This window comes from Sphaerodactylus townsendi, linkage group LG12 (genome assembly GCF_021028975.2).
Source record: "Sphaerodactylus townsendi isolate TG3544 linkage group LG12, MPM_Stown_v2.3, whole genome shotgun sequence".
NCBI classification, from domain to species: domain Eukaryota; kingdom Metazoa; phylum Chordata; class Lepidosauria; order Squamata; family Sphaerodactylidae; genus Sphaerodactylus; species Sphaerodactylus townsendi.
The window spans coordinates 5,609,574-5,628,436 of NC_059436.1; the positions used below are offsets into that span (position 1 = coordinate 5,609,574).

General features: G+C 43.1%; 1 protein-coding gene across 1 annotated transcript; it reads left to right on the forward strand.

Moving 5' to 3' along the window:
- The first annotated feature begins 6,577 nt into the window (after positions 1–6,577).
- Positions 6,578–11,063, forward strand: NODAL (nodal growth differentiation factor). Its single transcript, XM_048513205.1, has 3 exons — positions 6,578–6,683; positions 9,583–10,397; positions 10,911–11,063. Exons 1-3 carry the CDS (start codon positions 6,578–6,580, stop codon positions 11,061–11,063), a joined length of 1,074 nt encoding a protein of 357 aa, XP_048369162.1.
- Positions 11,064–18,863: the final 7,800 nt, after the last annotated feature.

Consider the following 18,863-nt stretch of genomic DNA (forward strand, 5'->3'; position numbering starts at 1 on the left):
GATTTCAGAGATAGTGCAAGCCATAGTTAAAAATTGTAACTATAGTAACGTAGAAATTCATCTTAAACTCTATTCATTGATTTTATATTTGGTTTTATATTAAACCTGTAGCCATGGTGTCACATAAACTTAATTTATTCCACTATTATTTATTTCAGTCTCATGTACTCCAGAATTTTTATAGGTGATTAATTGTTCAAGATTCCTCTTTATGTCCAGAGAGTTACAAAGGGCATTTTCGCACATGAACAATGCACCTGGCAGCTGGATTTTACTGTGCGAAATAGCAAAATCCACTTGCAAACAATTGTGAAAGTGCAGTATTCTGCATGTGGAAAAGTGATTTTACGTAGTGCAGTCTGGTAGGCTAGCAGAATGCATTCATGTGCAGACATGTATTTGGCTGAATTTTGACCAGGACACAATGGTCCGGGCAATTTGGCTCACTTATTTGCTGGGCAGCAGCTGCTGTCCATCACCTGGGGTGCTGAAAATGGTTTTTCATTATATACAGTACTATTGGTCTGATTCTTCCCCCTTTCTAGACCTTCTCATTCCACATAGGCTAGTTTCTTGGCTGAATGATTTACCCATGAACGTGCCAAGCAAGTCCAGCTTGAACTGGGGGCATGGCTTATCTGATATAATACTAGGATGATACAACTGGTAAAAGTGCTAGATATTACTCTAAGGCAGCAATGTCTTTAAATCCTTAAAGCATTTGAAAAATCCTCTGGCCAGAAGTGGATTTCTGTGACTGCCTAGTGAAGAACTATTGATTACAGCTGAACACACAGGTTCTAGTCAACCAAAGTTTATGCTGCAATAAAATTGTATTCAACTTTAAAGAAAAGATTTTGCCATTATGGTACATGCCCTAGTAACATCTATATTGGATTACAGCAGGTCACTCTTCATTGGGCTGCTCTTGAAGACTACCCAGAGCTACAAATTGTACAAAATGTTGGACTAGAATGTTGACTGGTGTCGATCTTGTTCCACCTATGCTGGCTTTTAATTTGTGTGTGTGATTGTATGTAAGAGCAAAATGTACATAATATTGTAAAGAATCTGAAAATCTCAGTTAACATTAAAAGAATTTGAGTTTTTCGAAATATTAAGGCTTATCCATTTCCCATTTATAACAAACCGTTTATTAAGGAATGCCACTGTCTGTATCTACTTAGTTATTATGGCATTTTCCACCATAATCATTTGTAGAAACTGCTGTGGTTTTTGATCATGTGACAAAACATCCCAGACCAAAAATGTAGAGCCCTCAGGATCAGGACTGAAATATCCTGGATATGTATCAACTACTCTCAAAACACCTGTCTTTCTTCTACCTGGATGGCATCAGATTGCTCCTTCAAGGCATGTATGAGACCCATGAAGATGTCTTTGTGAGGAAGAGAAAGGTCTGAAGCCACTTGGTGGCAGTAAAAGTTAATTCCATCAAAAAACTGGAAAGCAGGTTTTTTTTAAAGTATCTCAAGAGAAAATTTCCCAGTTTTTCTTCCCTCTAGAAATAATAACTTAATTTCTGCTTTGGATACAGAATTGCTTAAAGCAGCCAATCTCACCCAGTAGGTGGGTAGAACTCCAATCATGCAGCAACACAGGAAGGGATATTTATAGAACAGAACAGCATACTGAGGTTATGATTTCAGCTCTCATCTGAATCCACTTTTTAAGGGGTTTGTATGCAGAGTCCAGGTTTTTTTATGCAGAAAGTCCCAAGCTCAGTCCCTGGCATTGCCATTTGAAAGATCTCAGGTATGAGAAATATCTTTTCCCTGGAAAGCTATTGCCAATTAAAGCAAATGATACTAAGCCAGTGTAAGGAAGTGATTAGAATGTCAGATTGGGATCTGGAAGTCCCAGGTATGAATCCCTGCTCTGCCATGGAACCTTGTCTGGTGATCTTGGGCCAGTCTGATACTTTCTGCCTAAACAATTTCACAGGGTTCTAGCGAGGGTAAAACAGAGGAGAGAAGATTGAAGCAAGACGCTTTGGGATCCCACTGGGGAGAAAAGAGGGTTAGGAATTAAGTAACAAAATAAATAAATAAATAAATTGGATAGACCAAAGGTGTATTGCACCTCAAAAAGTCAGGTTGTACCTCTTATTAAATCAACAGCTCTTGCATACAAAGGTGCAAACATTTCAGTCTCCTGCCTCTCTTCTGCAAACAGTTTTGGAAGCTGGTGTTCTTCCTGAGATTAGAAACAAAAACAAGTTGCTAGGTTTCATCAGTGCTGGGAAAAGATTCTTCTGCTTGAATCCCTGTTTGATTGCCACTTACATGCAACTGGTGGAAATACTTTTTAGTGAGCACTTGATGTTGATCTGCATTGTATTGTAAGTGCTGCACATGGGGGTAATTGCTTGCCTTTCCTTCAGATGTTCCTGTCTGCACTCCTCCTCTGCCAACCCATCAGGCAGAAAAAAGAATTAATTTACCAGAGATGTGCCTTCCTTGATTTGAAAGGGTGTTGGTGGGTGTAAGAAGAAACTGCACGGCTAGACTCTTTAATATACTAGCTTTTCCCATTCTGCCTTCCACATGTGCTGCACATTCTCACACAGTTATCCGGCTATCTCCGTGGTGGCGAACCTATGACACACATGCCAGAGGTGGCACTCAGAGCCCTCTTTGTGGGCATGCATGCTGTTGCCCCACTTGGCAGTGGCATAGTGCCAAGGGGGTGAGGGGTGCACGATGGGGGCATGGCAAGGGCATTCCGAGGGCATGGTGGCAGTGTTTCAGGGTGTTCTGGGGGCATTCCAGGGCAGGATGGGGCAGACAGGGGCATGGCAGGGGCTCAGGGCATACCCATGCCCCGGGTGCAGTTTCCCCTTGCTCCGCCCCTGGCACTCGGTCTCTAAAAGGTTCGCCATCACTGGGCTATCTGAAGTCTGATGTGGTGAGTTGTGTTCATGTATCAAGATGATAAATATCCTGGAGTGGTGCACAGTGTCAACTTCACAGTGACATAAACGTAGAAGCAGGAAACAAGCCTTGAATATAGTTGGTTTTACGTTATCCATGACTTGTCTGCAATGGTGTTTGGAATTTGAGCAATCCCTTAAATCACAAGCATGTACTAACAAAGGCTGATCTGCCAGCTGCCATGCTAAATGGTGCTGACCTCTTAAAATACTGCTTATTTTGAGCAGAGAGCCATTGTAAAACTGCGATTGATTTGGCATGTGTATTGTAAAACCAAAGGCACAGAAAGACAGAGAAAGCATCCCTAACACCCCTCGCCGCCACCACCCAGCGTAAACTCAGAGGGACTGCCTGCCTCTCAAATGAAAAATAAGCAAGGTATGATGCGGATCATAGAACTCCCTTTGAAAGTGAGGTTACAGCTGTACAAAGGCCCAGTTCAGATTGGAGGTGCATGGGGATAGAAGAGGATGATTAACCCTCTGATTCACTAATTGAATAGATACTCCTCTGCTACCTCAAGTACACAAAACCTAAGTTTTTTTTAAAAAAAAACAACAACAATATATCAATGCAGAAAACTGTACAATATACAAAAGACATTCCAGAGTGATAGCACAGTTAGAATGCCAGATTAGAACATAGGAATCATAGAATTGGAAGAGACCACAAGGGCCATCAAATCTAACCCCCTGCCATGCAGAAACACACAATCAAAGCACTCCTGACATATGTTCATCCAGCCTCTGTTTAAAAACCTCCAAAGGAGACTCCACCACTCTCCAAAGGAGTGAATTCCATGGTCAAACAGCTCTGAGAGTCAGAAATGTCTTCCTAATGTTTAGGTGGAATCTCTTTTCCAGCACCTTGAATCCATTACTCCGTGTCCTAGTCTCTGAGGCAGCAGAAAACAAGCTTGCTCCCTCTTCAACATGGAAGTCCAGTTTCCATTTCTTCCTCTGCCATGGAAACTTACTGGGTGACTTTGGGCCAGTCACCCACTCTTGGCCTCACTGACCTCATAGGGTTGTTGTTGTGAGGGTAAACTGAAGGACAAGAGAATGTGGTTAGATGCTTTGGTTTCCACTGGGGGCAAAGGGGAGTAGGATATACATTTATTTGTTTGGTAAATTTCTATGCTCTCTGTCTAGGCAACCTGTGCAAAATGGCTTACAAAATAAAACTTCATAAAAGTTATAAAACTCACAATGCAAAACACACCAGAGCATAAAACAACATAAAGCATGAAACACCTTAAAATGGGTTGTAAACAATATAAACATAAGTACAATCCTAATAAAAAGTATATATAAAGCCAAATGAAAATAAAGAAGAGGGAGTAGTTATCCAAAAATATTCAAAAGGCTATTTTTTTTCTCTCCCAAAAGATTGCATTTGTTCTAGATAAGGGAAAACATGATGAACATGTCTAAGAAGAGATATCCAAAACCCCGGAATATAATCCACACATTACCGTGTATTAGTCAAATGACACATAATTGTCATAACAAAGGTGTTAAATCTTCTGGATTGGTCGCTGCTTTGGCAAGTCTTGAGTTAACTCTCTGCTAAGGCAAACTCCTGCAATTTTGTGTACTGCAAAGAGCAAGCTCTGTATAGTTAAAATACCAGACCAGAAACTGGGAGATCCCAGTTTGAATCTACACTTGGCCAGGAAAACTCAAGTTAAGCAAGCCTTTATTGGCATAGACAGCAGTACAACAATAATAAAAACAGATTAAAAAGCATATACAATACAGGATATACATGTTAGGACAAAGGAAATCTACTGGCATTTAGTAATTTCCAGAAGAAAGTCTGCCACTATCATACAGAGAGAAGGATCAGGGTTGTCCAACAAGTAGTGTAATCTAATTAAATCGGGGAGATCGGGTAAATGTAAAGGAGTGAGATTCACAAACTTGGATCTGATTTCCTTGAATCTGAGACAGTGAAGTAATTGGTGGGCCAGAGATTCAACTGAGCCATCGTTACATGGGCACAATCTTTTAGCCTTTTCTTGCTTATTAAATCTGCCATGTAACAAGGCAGAAGGCGCCAGGAAAACTCACTGGGTGATCTTGGGTCAATTGCAACACCTACCTCACAGGGTTGGTGTAAGAACAAACTGGAAGAGGAGAGAACAGGGTTATAAACTACCTTGGGTCCCTATTAGGAAGAAAGTGGAGTATAAATCTATAAATAAATACATGCGGATATCGCAAGGATACCCGTATTTCTAAAACTGAGCAATTCCTTGCCCTACTGCTACTAGGAAGAGGATTTTAAATGGTAAACGGTATGATCTGAAGTTGCTGTTGTGAGCCACCCTCAGCCTGACTTGATCACGAAAGGGTGTGTTAGAAGTCGAAAGTGTAAATAAAGAAATAGATAGATTATCTGTGGTATGTTTAACAATCCCTAGTACAGGTAGATCAGGGGCAGCAGCGATATCTTGCTACATGATTTGGCCAGACATGGACTTTCCTCCCATCTGGGCATAGGCAACATAAAAGGCAAAAATATCCCTACAGCATGGTTTTAGGGGAGTAAAAAAAAGGTGTATTGAGTTAAAGTTTAATTCTGTCATAAATGTCTAAGGCAGAAGAATTCCAAGTCAATTGCCAGGAACCTTCATTAATTTCCATTCTTACAGCGTTTTCTCATACTATTTCATCTGTTTTGATTCTCAAGTGGATTGATGATTTGTAGATTTGAGGAATGGAAGATTAAGAAAACATAATACAGAAAAGAGCAAAGCTTATTAATAATAAAAAAATAACGAATGAAGGCAACAATGATAGATAGAAGGTGGGCAGGTTATAGTCAAAATGACCATCCAAATAGTCCCAGGTACTTGCAAACTATAACAGACTTATCAGTCATAAGCAAGAATACATTGTGCAGAAATAAAACTGATAATGTATTGTACAATGAACCAATGAATGTCCACAGCCTGTTCCGCCTGCAGAATCCTCCTTCCCACAGATGCACACAAATCAGTGCTCCGGTTTAAAAAGGGGACTGCCAACCCTCTGACCTCCTGTGCCCCCCCCCCCAATCTGGATCTCCTCCCCATCGTCTCAACAATGAATCAAGGAGGGGAAATCAGGGTGCCAAGAGGGAGGGAAGGAAAGGAAAGGAAAGGAGGGGGGCGGGAGTCCTGATCTGGTCATTCTCAGGCTGCTGGGAAACCGTCCCTCTGCTCCCTTTCCTTTCACTTGGCGGCTGGTGTCTAATGGGAGGAGGGCAGCCCGGAGCCTGTTGGTGGGCTGGGCTGGAGCCGGGAGAATTGCTGCCTGAGCAGAGGGTCGGGGCGATCAGCAAGTTTTGACAAGTCCGGCCTGGGGACGAAGCAAGCGTGGAGGGCAGTCAAGGCCGGCCGGCTCTGGCAGCGCCAGGTCTCAAGCGCCGCTCGACGGGACGGGGAAGGAGCGAACGCGCACCCTGCAGAGATGGTCCCCAACAGGTCGCCCTCCGCCCCGGAGCTGCTCTGCTGGTCTCTGGCCCTGCTGGAGCTGGCCAGCCCGGAGCCCGCGAGGCTCCTCCGCGAGGACCCCTTCCCCCCGTCCGGACCCGCGGTCCCGACCCGCCTCGGCCCGCCTCGGTACCCGGGCTACATGATGCACCTCTACCGCTCCCTCCTGGCCGGGAAGCGCCTGGGCCGGCCCCCCTTGGATGCGCGGGCGCTGCAGGAGTCCGACTCGGTCCTCAGCTTGGAGGCGAAAAGTAAGTGTTGACACCCCCCCCCCCCTTCCATCCTTCTCGGGACTGAGCAGCCCCGGCTGGGTCGGGGTCTGGAGGGATGGCATTGACAGATGAGGCTTCTCCGTCGCGTCTCCCCCCATCCCGGTCCCCTGCTTTCAAGGAACCCCCCCCCTTCTCTGGTTTGTGGATTGTGGCCTCAGACGTCTGCGAAGGACGAGGACCCCCCCCCCCAATCCACATCGCCCCGCTTGGGAGACCTGGCAGAAAGGGGGGCGGGGGGGGAGGCAGTTGCTCTCTGGTGCTGGTGAAGGGCGAGGGAGAAGGAGCAGAAAGGGAGAGTGCCCTACACCAGAGGGATGCAGGAGCTAGTGGGTTGGCCTGGGATGCTCCCCCGCCCCAGAGATTAAAACCGCCCCCAAACTTTCACTGGCATTTCCTTGGGAGAAAGGGAAAACCGAGGGGACGGGCTGCTGGGAAAGACGGGGAAAGCCTTCAGGAATAAGCGCCAGGTGGCCAGAACCCATCAGACTTTGATCCCACTTTGCCCCAAGGAATGCAGGGCAGCCTCCTGTGGGAAACTGCTGAGTGACCCACACAAGTTCAACAGAGAAGTTCCTGGGAGGTGGGTGAATTTGAACCTGGGTCCTGCTTGTCAATGGCTCTTATTTAGAGTGAACGGCTTAACTTCTATTTACTTTGGATTTATTTATTTAGGATTTATATCCCGCCCCATCCACAAAGGGCTCTGGGCTGTCAAACCCTATTGATTTCAGGGGGACTGTTAACTTCCTCTGACCCAAAGCGTCTTTCTAAAAAACAAACAAACCAATCAGATCTTGGAAGGAAAATATTCCTTTTACTATTCCCTCCCTTTTGTAAATTGTCCCCTCATGGTTGCAACCACCAAGAAAATCACATCAGTAGATATGACCTAGACCACTCTGCCTTCATTTACAAGATAACGATAAAATTAGCCATAATTACTCACTGAAAGGATGAAAGAATGTGAGGAGAAGGAGATATGATGGTAGAAGCAAGACACAACAATACCACAACTGTCACAAAAGGCTGCCAGCTCTGGCAATAGGTGTGGGTTTCAAAACGGTCAAAACGATATTTATATGTCCACCGTTTGGATTATAGGTTCTCCCAGCCAAGGTAGGGAATATATCATGTATACATGTGAATGTGAAATGTGGATTTGTCTCCTTGTGCTGTCTTTCTCACTGGTGCTGAAACTAATTGTACATGGACAATAGCAGCACTTTCCCCTCAGTATTCAGTCAGCACATGAAAAGCTAATTTTCTTTTTTAAAAACCCCCTCACTATCTAGGTCTTAATGGGTGTGAACTGTTTTCCAAGTGTTCTACAAAGGCCTTTATATCAAAGGACCTGGCTGGTGTTAGTCAACCAAAGAACAATGAAATGTAATGAAATCCCAATTCCGCTGGTCTTTCGTCATCCATGATTTAATTAACTTATGGGATGTGTTAATAATTATCTGGAAGGGCTGAAGCTTTATTTTTCTCCTTTGACTCATCGCCTTAGCTCCTCCGCTGAAATTAAGTCAAAGTACATGAAGCCGAAACAAAGGCAATCTATTCTCCTGTTTATTCTGCCTCTTTCGCTTCCTTCCTTTCTTGTATCTCCGGTGTCATATTTGAACCTTCTTTAAGGAAAAAGATATTTATTCTTTTAACAGTACAGTAGTGTGGTTTAGAGCTTAAAATATCAGATCAGAACCTTGGAAATTCATGTTCAAATCCCATTCACTGAGTGACCTTGGACCAGCCACACACCCTCAGCCTAATGTAACTTACAGGGTGTTGTGAAGATAAAATGGAGAGGAAAATCATATAAGCCATTTTGCACCTCTACTGGGGAGAAACTGTGGTGAAAATGAAATAATTCATCTGTAGATATGAATGGTTTCTAAGCTACTATAAGCAGGGACCTCTCTGGTAGTAATGGTTAAGAGCAGTGGACTCTACTCTGGAGAACTGGATGTGATTCCCCACTCCACCACATGAGCTATGGATTCTAATTTGGTGTATTGTGGTTGTTTTAACTTTGTATGTAAGCTGTCCTGAGCCCAGCTCTGGCCAAAAATGGGTGGGGTATAAATATAATAAGAAAGAAAGAAACTGTTTGCCACTGGAAACTGTTTGTTAAAATGTTTAAAATATTTGCATAGCACTTAAATTTAAATGCAAAAGAAATAAGATTATTATAATGACAAATAATAACAACAGGCTACCATTATTCCCATTAGTAAACCAGTTTGTATTCTGCTACAGTAGACATGTTTGTTTATGATCAATTAAATCAGGGCTAATTTTGAGTGGGTAGGGGCATGCCCTTTGAAATATCCTTACAGTCCTTCCCATCAAATCCCCAGGATTCAATGCAAATTACAACATATTAAGTTTAACCCTTTTCTTAGGAAGTACATTAAGCTGAGAGATTGTGACATACCCAAGACTGGGCATCATGTTTTTTCACTGGTCAGGAACCTGGCAACAACTCTCCCAAATTCAAATCCAAGTGTGAATACAGTGGTTTTTTTTCAAGCTGAAAACTGCTTTGGAGTTGGAGAGATGTTTGTGAACTCCCAAGCACTGGCCAGTCTGTCCTAAGCATGGGGTAAACAAGCAGGCAGAACCTTCTATAGTTTCAACAGAAAGGAGGCCATATGAACTAAATGTGGCAAGTGCATGGTGGTCCACTGTTCAGAATGTGAGTGAGCATGTACTTATGCCCAACAGGTCCACAGCATACATCTGCCTTTAAAGGTTCTTACTTTGTTATCTCTCCACCTAACTTCTCAGCAAGACTGCTTGGTGTCCATAGACTGATAAGCATATTCAAAATATTAAACCACTCAAGCTCTTTTCACAATGTCATTTTTCTGCCTTCCAGGTTTGTTCCAGTTTGCCAACCAGTGGGGCTTCTTTTTTGACATGACCTCCATTTCCACCAACCACGAGGTGAAATTGGCAGAGCTCCGGGTTCATCTGCTGCATTTCCCTCAGGCCAGAAACATCACTGTGAACATCTACCATAGCCATGAGTACAAATGTCATGAGAATCAGACCTGCACAGAGAAACTCTTCCTGGGCTCCTTCATCAGTTCCTCCTCCTTCACCCGCTCTCCCTGGAAGGTGTTTAACATCACAAGCATGCTCCGCTTCTGGCTCCACCAAGTTGTGAATTCTGGGGATGAAAAGGACATTCCAGATATTCAGGACTGGGAGGAAGAGGACTCCACTGAGAATGGTGTAGGAGACGCCAGTTTGTTCCAATTTGGGCATAACATCTCCAGCCAGGCAGAACGTGTTTTGATGACCCATAGTATGGCCGATAGGGTCTTACTCATTATCTTCTCCAAAGATAAGTTCTCAGCAACTTCCCCTGGCCCAAGTCTCATCAGGACCGTGGAGATGTCAAAGTACATAATGGCAGACAATAACACTTCCAAGGAAATCAGGGGCCGTCGGCACCGGCGGAACAAAAAGCAAAAGCAAAGGATTAAAGTGACTGACCTATCTGCCACCAACTATGGAGAGGAAAGTCGATCTCTGTGCAAGAGAGTAGACATGATGGTGGACTTTGAACAGACTGGCTGGGGAAGCTGGATTGTGTACCCCAAGAAGTTCAATGCATACCGCTGTGAGGGGGACTGCCCGTCACCTGTCGATGAGACCTTCAAGCCAACCAATCATGCATATATTCAGGTAGGAGGCAACTACTCTTCAAGGGTATTTTTTGCAGTCCTTGAGATCTGGAAAATGGGTCTGTAAAATCACAGGGAAGGAAAAAAAATACATTTTTAGATGGTTGAGAGTACAAACCAGACAAGACACTGGAAGATCCATATCTAGATCTTCCTGATATTTTGAAAAGGGTAATAGCAGCTGTGTAGGACTTGAGTTTGGCTCAAGGCCATGATGCTGGGAAGGAGTTTCACTTTGATCAAAAACAGTTTTGCCTGATAAAGCTGACCATTCAGCCCAAAAGTCTCTTTGCCTGAGTCCCCCCCTCCTCCTTTCACATCACTTCCTATATAATTATTTTAATTGGAGAGGCAGGCATTGAAGCTGGGACCTTATGCACACAAAACAAATGTGCTACTTCTGAGCCAAGATCCCACCTCCATTTGAATGTGGGTCTGTCATTTTGTAGCCTCTTGACATTTACACTGTTTCTTACAGCCAATGCATTGTTTTCCCTTCCTTTGTTCCTTGCAGAGTTTGCTGAAGTTATACCAGCCCAATCGAGTGCCCTGTCCAGCATGTGCCCCTGTCAAACTGAGTCCACTGTCCATGTTGTACTATGAGAAAGGGGAGGTGACGCTACGTCATCATGAGGACATGATCATAGAGGAATGTGGCTGCAACTGATGTCTAGAGGACTTCCTTGGCTATCAGATCTATGGATCTTCTGGAAAACAGCTCTTGCTACAGAGCTGAGGGCAGGACAGATATCAGTCCAGAGCATCATAGCCACCACAAAGGGAACTCCTCACGGAATGAGCTCAAGCTGTTTCTCTAGGCCACCTAGGATTTTATCTGGAGACTCCGTATCAGAGAAGATAGAAGGGCACAGTTGTGGTAGGGGCACATCTTTCACAGAGAGTCTGCCCTTAGGTGAATCCTTCCTGAAATGTAGTCCCACTGGCCAACTACCATTAAGAATAAAATGTCCTTGTTTCTGTGCTCGGAGCTTTTTGGAATGTAAGTTGACAGAGTTGTATTTTGTACGTAGCACATAGGCTAACAGTTCATTCTGTGATCACTATAAGGGTGGCAGGTACACGCATAACCTCCAGTATAGAGGAAACAAACTGGAGTCTGTTTCCTCCACAAAGAGATTGGCATCAATCAACTACTACAGCGATTTCAAGGAGACAGTGAAATAGTGCCTGACGTGATCAAAGATACTCAAGATATGGAAGGTTCTTGTGAGTCCCAGAATGGGCTGAGGTTTGTGGCTTTGCAGGACAGTGAGGGAGAGCCCATTGGCCTCCTGGTGATGTGTAAGAAGCAGCAGCAGCAGCTGTGTTGTTAAGGTGGCTATTTGAGTTGTCACAGTTAGGGTCTGTAGGCCCAAGATGTATAAGATGTAAATAAAGCTGTTGAGTACCTTCCGAAGTAGATGCGATCAGTCCTCTGGGGGCACCAGGAAGAATTTTCTAAGTTCCCATTAAAACAGGGATCACTGACTCTTCAGAAGAACCTCCTGGCTTCTCAAACCCAACTTCCAGCTAGTAGCAGAAACACTCTGGAAAGTATCTTAAGTGGATCTATGCATCTCCAAAAATGGAGCTGGATGTTAGAAATGGTCACAAAATATAATTTCTCACCACAAACAGATCCAGAAAAATTGTTGTTGAATATGCTCTTAAAGACTTTTGGTGATGAACACCACAACTCCAGAAAAACTGTTTTGGTGATAACAGCAGAAATTTGTCTGAAACCATCATAAAGGAAAGCTCTCCAGCCAGCTACCAGTTATATAGTTAGAAACATCCATGAGAGATTATCTTCTCCATGCATGGAGCCCAGTCTATTTCTTTGGTGGTAAAGATACTACCACAAATAGTCACCTTATTCTTGAACAAATATTTACCTGTGCATTTCCAATGGCCACTGGTGACCTAGGCAAGTCTTGAATTGGATAGAGTGTAACACACTTGGACTGCATTCAAACATCACTTCTGTTTGCTTATGATGGGAAGCCCATCTTGTCATGGGAAGCCCACCTAACTACTGTTAGGTGGGGAGGGGGGGAGAGGAATCTGCATTCAGATGTCAGGGCTAGTTGGTGTTTGTTTCTAGACTTGTATATGTGACCTCTTCACTGAATCCAGGCCATTGAATCTAAGGCCCCTTCCGCACATGCAGAATAATGCACTTTCAATCCACTTTCAATGCACTTTGCAGCTGGATTTTACTGTGCGGAATAGCAAAATCCACTTGTAAACAATTGTGAAAGTAGATTGAAAGTGCATTATTCTGATTGTGTAGAGAAATCAAAGTTAAGAAGGAGATCAGGAGGAGGGTGGAATCCCCCCTCCAGAGTTTGTGAAAAGGGCATGAATATCAAAAAGTAGCCACAAGGCACAGAGTATACCATATTGCTGAGATCTATCTCCTTTGGACTTTTTTTAAAAAATAAAGTACAAACTAATTCTTTGATTCTTTTATGTGTGGTTATTAAGAATTCTGCCAAGTTGAGGCCTGGATGAGAATAAAAGCAATTTACTAAAGACGTGTGCTGTGCTATTTATTCACATTTAAAAAAACTCAAAACTTTGGTAAGCGATTTTCTGAACAGTATATGGGACTTGGGTGTTCATGTTCAGCTGAAACGAATGCAGCCAATGACTGGGATCCCAATGTGAGAAATAAAGATTAAAAATAGAAGAAAGACCCTTCAGTTACCATTGTATTGATTCCACAGTGCTGAGCTTCCCTTTTCAGAAGGTTTGGCAGCAGATCTAGAACCCAGTTAGTCAAATCTGGTCACCTAATCTTGTAGCTGGAAGTCAGTCCCACTGGGACTTATTGTCAAGTAAGCATGCAGAAATCTGCAACCTTGCTCAATAGACCTGCATAACCTGGCATATGAATCAAAATATATTTCTAGTGAGAATACTTTCTTTGGCTCCTTCCGCACATGCAGAATAATGCACTTTCAAACTGCTTTCAGTGCTCTTTGAAGCTGTGCGGAATGGCAAAATCCACTTGCAAACAGTTGTGAAATTATTTTGCGCGTGCAGAAGGGGCCTTTGTATTGTTGAGGGTTTTCACAGCCAGAATCAACTGACTGCTGAGGGTTTTCTGGCCTGTGTGGCTGTAGTGTGGTAGTTTTTGCTCCTAATGTTTCATCTGCATCTGTGGCTGGCATCTTCAGAGACCTGTCTGGGTAAGATGTGTTTCTCTGTGCCATGGAGAGAAATGCATCTTACTGTGAAATGCCTCTGAATATGTCAGCCATAGATGTGGGTGAAATGTCAGGAGCAAACAATACCAGAGCACGGTTACACTGTCTTGAAAACCCACACAGCCAAAATTTTCTTTGTTTTTAAGTGATGTCTATATGTCCAGCAGAGGCCATCTTAAAAGATGCATTCTTCACAGATTCCATTCTTCATTTCCTGGCCTTTTAAACCCCTAACATTGCCCCTCCCCTATCTGTTATGTCCCTTCTGCAGGCTGACAATTTATTTTACATATCAGATGATGTGAGTTCTAGCTCACTGACACTTATGCCACAATATATCTGGCAGCCTTTAAGGTACCACAAGATGCCTAACTTTTTCCTGCAACAGATTTAAGATGGCTATTCCTCTACCCCATCCCTTCCCTTCAATAATCCTATATCCCACCCAGATTTCAAATGCCTGATAGCGTCTTAAATCATGCTCTTAATCTGGGATTTTTGTGCGTGTACTGTCACTGAGAAGAAACCCTCACCTCCTTGGGTGGCTGGATATCATCTGAAGTGGAAATTCAGACACCTGTCTGTGGCTCAGCTGTGGATTTGGGGGGCGGGGAGTATCACACCAGATCATTCACGGGAGATCGTTTACGGTCATAAACAGCTCCTTTAAGGTTCTTCCAATGAGAAGTTAAAGAGTTGAGTTAAGGGTCACTTCACAGGACAGGCTGCTACAGGAAGACCCCCTGTAAATGACCCAAGTCCCTAATCACTAGGGAGAGGGCATATTTTGTAAATAAAACAGGAGTCTAGTGGCACCTTAGAAACCAGGACAATTTATTCCTGGTTAAAGCTTTAGTAAATCAGAGCTCACATCTACATCAAGTGCATGATGTTACTCTACACTGAAGCATTTATACTCATGGCATATTTTCTGTTACCAGCATCTAGTAGACCAGCCTAGAGAGTCTGTTAGAAATATATATAAAGTCAATAAATAAATTAATAGTAAACCAATCACTGTTTTGATCCTATTTTTTTTTCTTTTGGAGGGATTGTAGGGATATCCTGTACAACTTCTAATTTTTTTTAAAAAACCTGCTATGATTTTTTAAAAAAACCCTACTAATACCCCTGTGTCAGAAGCTGTTCCAGGATAGGCTGTTGCACAATAAGTGAATAAAACATCTGAACCCCAAACAGAAACAGCCCGCTCAGCCCTTACTTCTACAGAATATGTATCAGCATGCCATGAAGTTGTGTGTCATCCACATCCTCTCCAACATCTTGACTCTTCCTACACAAGGATTATTTATTTCTTTATTTCATTTATGCCCCACCTTTCTCCCCAATGGGAGCCCGAAGTGGCCCGGATCCTCCTCCTCTCCTGCGTTGCATCCTCACAACACCTCAGTGAGGTTGATTAGGTGGAAAGGGTATGACTAGCCCAGGGTCTCCCAGTGAACTTCCAAGGGAGAGGGGCCATACTGCACTGATTGTGCCATACTGCGCTGTAAAGAAGGAATACAATGAAGCAATTTGCTGAACTGTCATGAATCAGCTGGCGAACAGCCTGTCAAAATATGGTCTCTCTGTCTGCTGTAGATGAAGCGGACTGATTTATTATTATTATTGTAGATTTCACAGCTGCCAGATCATCATCATCATCATCATCATCATCATCATCATCATCATCATCATCATCATCATCATCATCATCATCATCATCATCATCATCATCATCTTATTATTATTATTATTATTATTATTATTATTATTAGTAGTAGTAGTAGTAGTAGTAGTAGTAGTAGTAGTAGTAGTAGTAGTGGTATTATATTATTACTATTTAAATTTAATAGACCGCCCTATTATTTGCTATAAAATGGAAATAAGGGATCCTCAGTCAAGTAGATTGAAGACGAGTTGGTTTTCGTTTATTGAATATTGGAATGTTAAAGTTCTCAACCCCATACAATCATATCCAATATTCTCTTCGATAGGAAAAAATAAAAAAGAGAGAACAAACGGGGATGAAGGGATGATGTCTCTATGGCAGAGCAGTAGTCTCTCTCTCTCTTTGTGGAAGGAAAAAATAACTTTATTATATACAGTAGTTACAATATGCGTAATTCAATGAAAATTAAAATACATGTGAAACACATGTGTAAGTCATTACACAAAGAAACAAGAGAGAAGAAAGAAAAACCAATGGAGAAAAGAAAAAAGAAAAGAAATACAAAAGTCAGCAATTGTAGTCATTGACTTCCATCTATTTCCCCCCAAGAATGTATCTTCTTCTGTGAGATAAAGTATCCACAATATCATAATAAAATACTTCCAAAGTTTCTAACAGTTGACTATATATTACCAATACACATAATACTGTTTAAAGATAGTGTCTTAGGCAGTCTTGACGCTGCCTAAGAGGATGCTCTGGCAGGCTGCTCTGTAGAACGGGACATGCTGTTACATCAAGACAATCCCTCACACCCCCCAGTTCCAATCCACATCTGGGGCTGCAGATAAACAAAGCATGTCTGCTTCTCGCCCCTGAGGCATGCCTCTGAGCAAGAGCCTATTCAGCCCACATTTCACACTGTGAACCATTCAACAATTAAAGAGCGACTAGAAGCTCATTTGTGTATGCGTGGGGGGGCAGCTGTTACCTAAAAGGACTTCCCAGAAATAGTATCCCTTTTGCCCCAAGCAGCAACCCACAGGGCAAAAGAGCTTAAGAAGATGGAAAGTTGTGTTCCATCACACCCCAAACATCCTAGGAAAAGTAATGACCCATCTGTTCCCCCTTTATCTGCATGGTTGAGGTGTCACTTGACAAACAGATCCTTCACAGAGACCGGCCTATGCCCTCTGTATGGGATACAAAAGTTTCTTGGTCTCCACAACAGGGGCAGTTTTCTAGTCCCTCGTTCTGTTAGATCCTTCCATTTTTCCTTGTTAGGATGCTTTGTTACCTGTTTTAGACATGTGACACTGGGGATCCTTTCTAGGAATTTTAAAAATTTATGATCCTTTGCCTTTTTCTCTCAAGGGTGACCCAAAACTGCCTATTATCTCCTCCCCTCCATTTTATCCTCAAAAACACCCTGTGAGGTACACGTAGCTCAGCAAACTTCCATGGCAGAGCAGGGTTTTGAAGTTGGGTCTTTTACAACGTAGTCTTTCAACACTCTAACCACCAGACAACGCTGATTCAGTCTAAATCACACATTGAAATAATGACCTTTCCTCTCCCCAACTGTTCCTGATCCATTAACAATGTTATTGTTTGCCCTGCCAACCAGATCCACTTTTCTGTTGTTCTGAAATATCCAGCCGTCTCTCTCTTTCTCCCGTTGGGGAAAATTCTGGTTGATGCTCAGGTTACCTTCCACTTTGCCTATTGCAGTGTGCTTTTCTCCAGTTTCTTTCTTTTATTCCTCTATGCCAGTGATGGTGAACCTTTTCGAGGCTGAGTGCCCAACTGCAACCCAAAACCCACTTATTTGTTGCAAAGTGCCATATACGGCAATTTAAACTGAATACTGAGGTTTTAGTTTAGAAAAACGGTTGGCTCCGAGGTGCGCGTTACTCAGGAGTAAGCTTGGTGGTAGTCGGTGGCTTTGCTTTGAAGCAACCATGCAATTCTTCCAATGGGTGAATCACGACCCTAGGAGGGTTTACTCAGAAGCAAGCCCCATTGCGAGCAACCGAGCTTTCTCCCAGGTAAAGGATCGCGCTTAGTTCTTCGCATGAAAATCAGTGGGGTTTACCAGTGCTTAACAGGGTTACCTACACGGCTTCCCGAAAACTAGGTCTTAGGTTTAATGCTAATAATCGAGCCCAGCAGCCCAGGCGAGCCTAGATTTGTGGGGGGGGGGGGCACTCTGTTTGCGTGTGCCCACAGAGAGGGCTCTGAGTGCCACCTCTGGCACTCGTGCCATAAGTTCGCCACCACTGCTCTATGCAAAACTCTGGCCTGACTTCTATCCTGCAGTCTGAACCCCTCAGAGTCTTTCACTGGCTTCCTATCCTTATGCACGTCCAGCGCAGACTCTGTGCCCTTCACCTTTGCATTCAGGTCTTATTTCTGTGCCCTCGAGTTCCGCTCCTCCAATAAGATCTGGGCTCGTGCCCTCTGCCATAACTCCACCCATTCTCATTGGAGCTGAACCCCTTCCTTGGACAGGTGTTGGGTGCCACCTGACTCTCTTTCTCCATCAAATTTCACTTCAATTCCGTCTTCTCCGCAGGGCCTTAGGACTTATTGTTCATTTTTATTCACAGCTGTCAACTTTGAAGTATGTAAAACTGCATTTTCCCACATGCCTCCCTTAAACTCTCCTCTCCTTTCCGTGTTCTTTTCCCCATTGTTACTTTAGGGTCAAACTGATGAGCTGCACCTCCGCTGCATTTTTTTGTTAAATGCCTTCCAATGTAGATCTGTGAAAATAAAGAAAACTTGTACCCAACAGGCTACAACGACTTCAAAAATTAGTTCTCCCACTGGAGTAGCAATTTACTTATAAGTAACCAAAATAATTCTATAGTTTTACAAACAGTAACAAAATGTTTTGGAAAAATTGTTTTCATTCTCCCATTGGAGTAATATATATATATACACAAGTTAGAACGGCACGGCAATATAATCTAAATACAATGATAACAGCTAGCCAGAATCCAGATAATTAACTGGCCTCGTTAAACTTCACGGCTGTTCTGAAAAGAAACAAAATAAAGACTTGTTACAAAGAATTACAATTTACATGTGAAATTGATTTCCAAAACATGAAAATACTTACAAGGCAGGTCAGGGTTTTTCAATGTACAATTTACAATGTATTTTCAATGTATAATTCCAATGTAGATCTGGCGCATGGTACAGGTGAATCATAGAATCCCAGAGTTGGAAGAGACCCCAAGGGCCATCAAGTCCAACCCCCTGCAATGCAGGTGGTGGTAATTCCCTCTGGATCCCACTCCCCGTTTCCCATGCACTTCTCTTTTTACCTTCAACAGGCTGAATTTACCCTGTTGGAGGAAACAGCCTGCCTGTATTTTCTCTGCAGTGGAAGCAAATAACAACTCTGCAAGGCCATGTGAGGTCCAGAAAATGGTGCAAGTAGAAAAATTGCCTTCAGTGCCTCAGTCCTGATGGTGCCATGGCTCAGTGGCCCCATCCGCACATGCAGAATAATCCACTTTCAATCCACTTTTAATGCACTTTGAAGCTGGATTTTACTGTGTGGAATAGCAAAATC

What these genes read in the sequence shown, in the direction of transcription:
- NODAL (XM_048513205.1), top strand. Translation starts at nt 6,578, where the DNA reads ATGCACCTCTACCGCTCCCTCCTGGCCGGGAAGCGCCTGGGCCGGCCC. An exon ending in CCTCAGCTTGGAGGCGAAAA is followed by an intron (nt 6,684 to 9,582) that starts GTAAGTGTTGAC and finishes TCTGCCTTCCAG; the next exon opens with GTTTGTTCCAGTTTGCCAAC. An exon ending in CCAATCATGCATATATTCAG is followed by an intron (nt 10,398 to 10,910) that starts GTAGGAGGCAAC and finishes TGTTCCTTGCAG; the next exon opens with AGTTTGCTGAAGTTATACCA.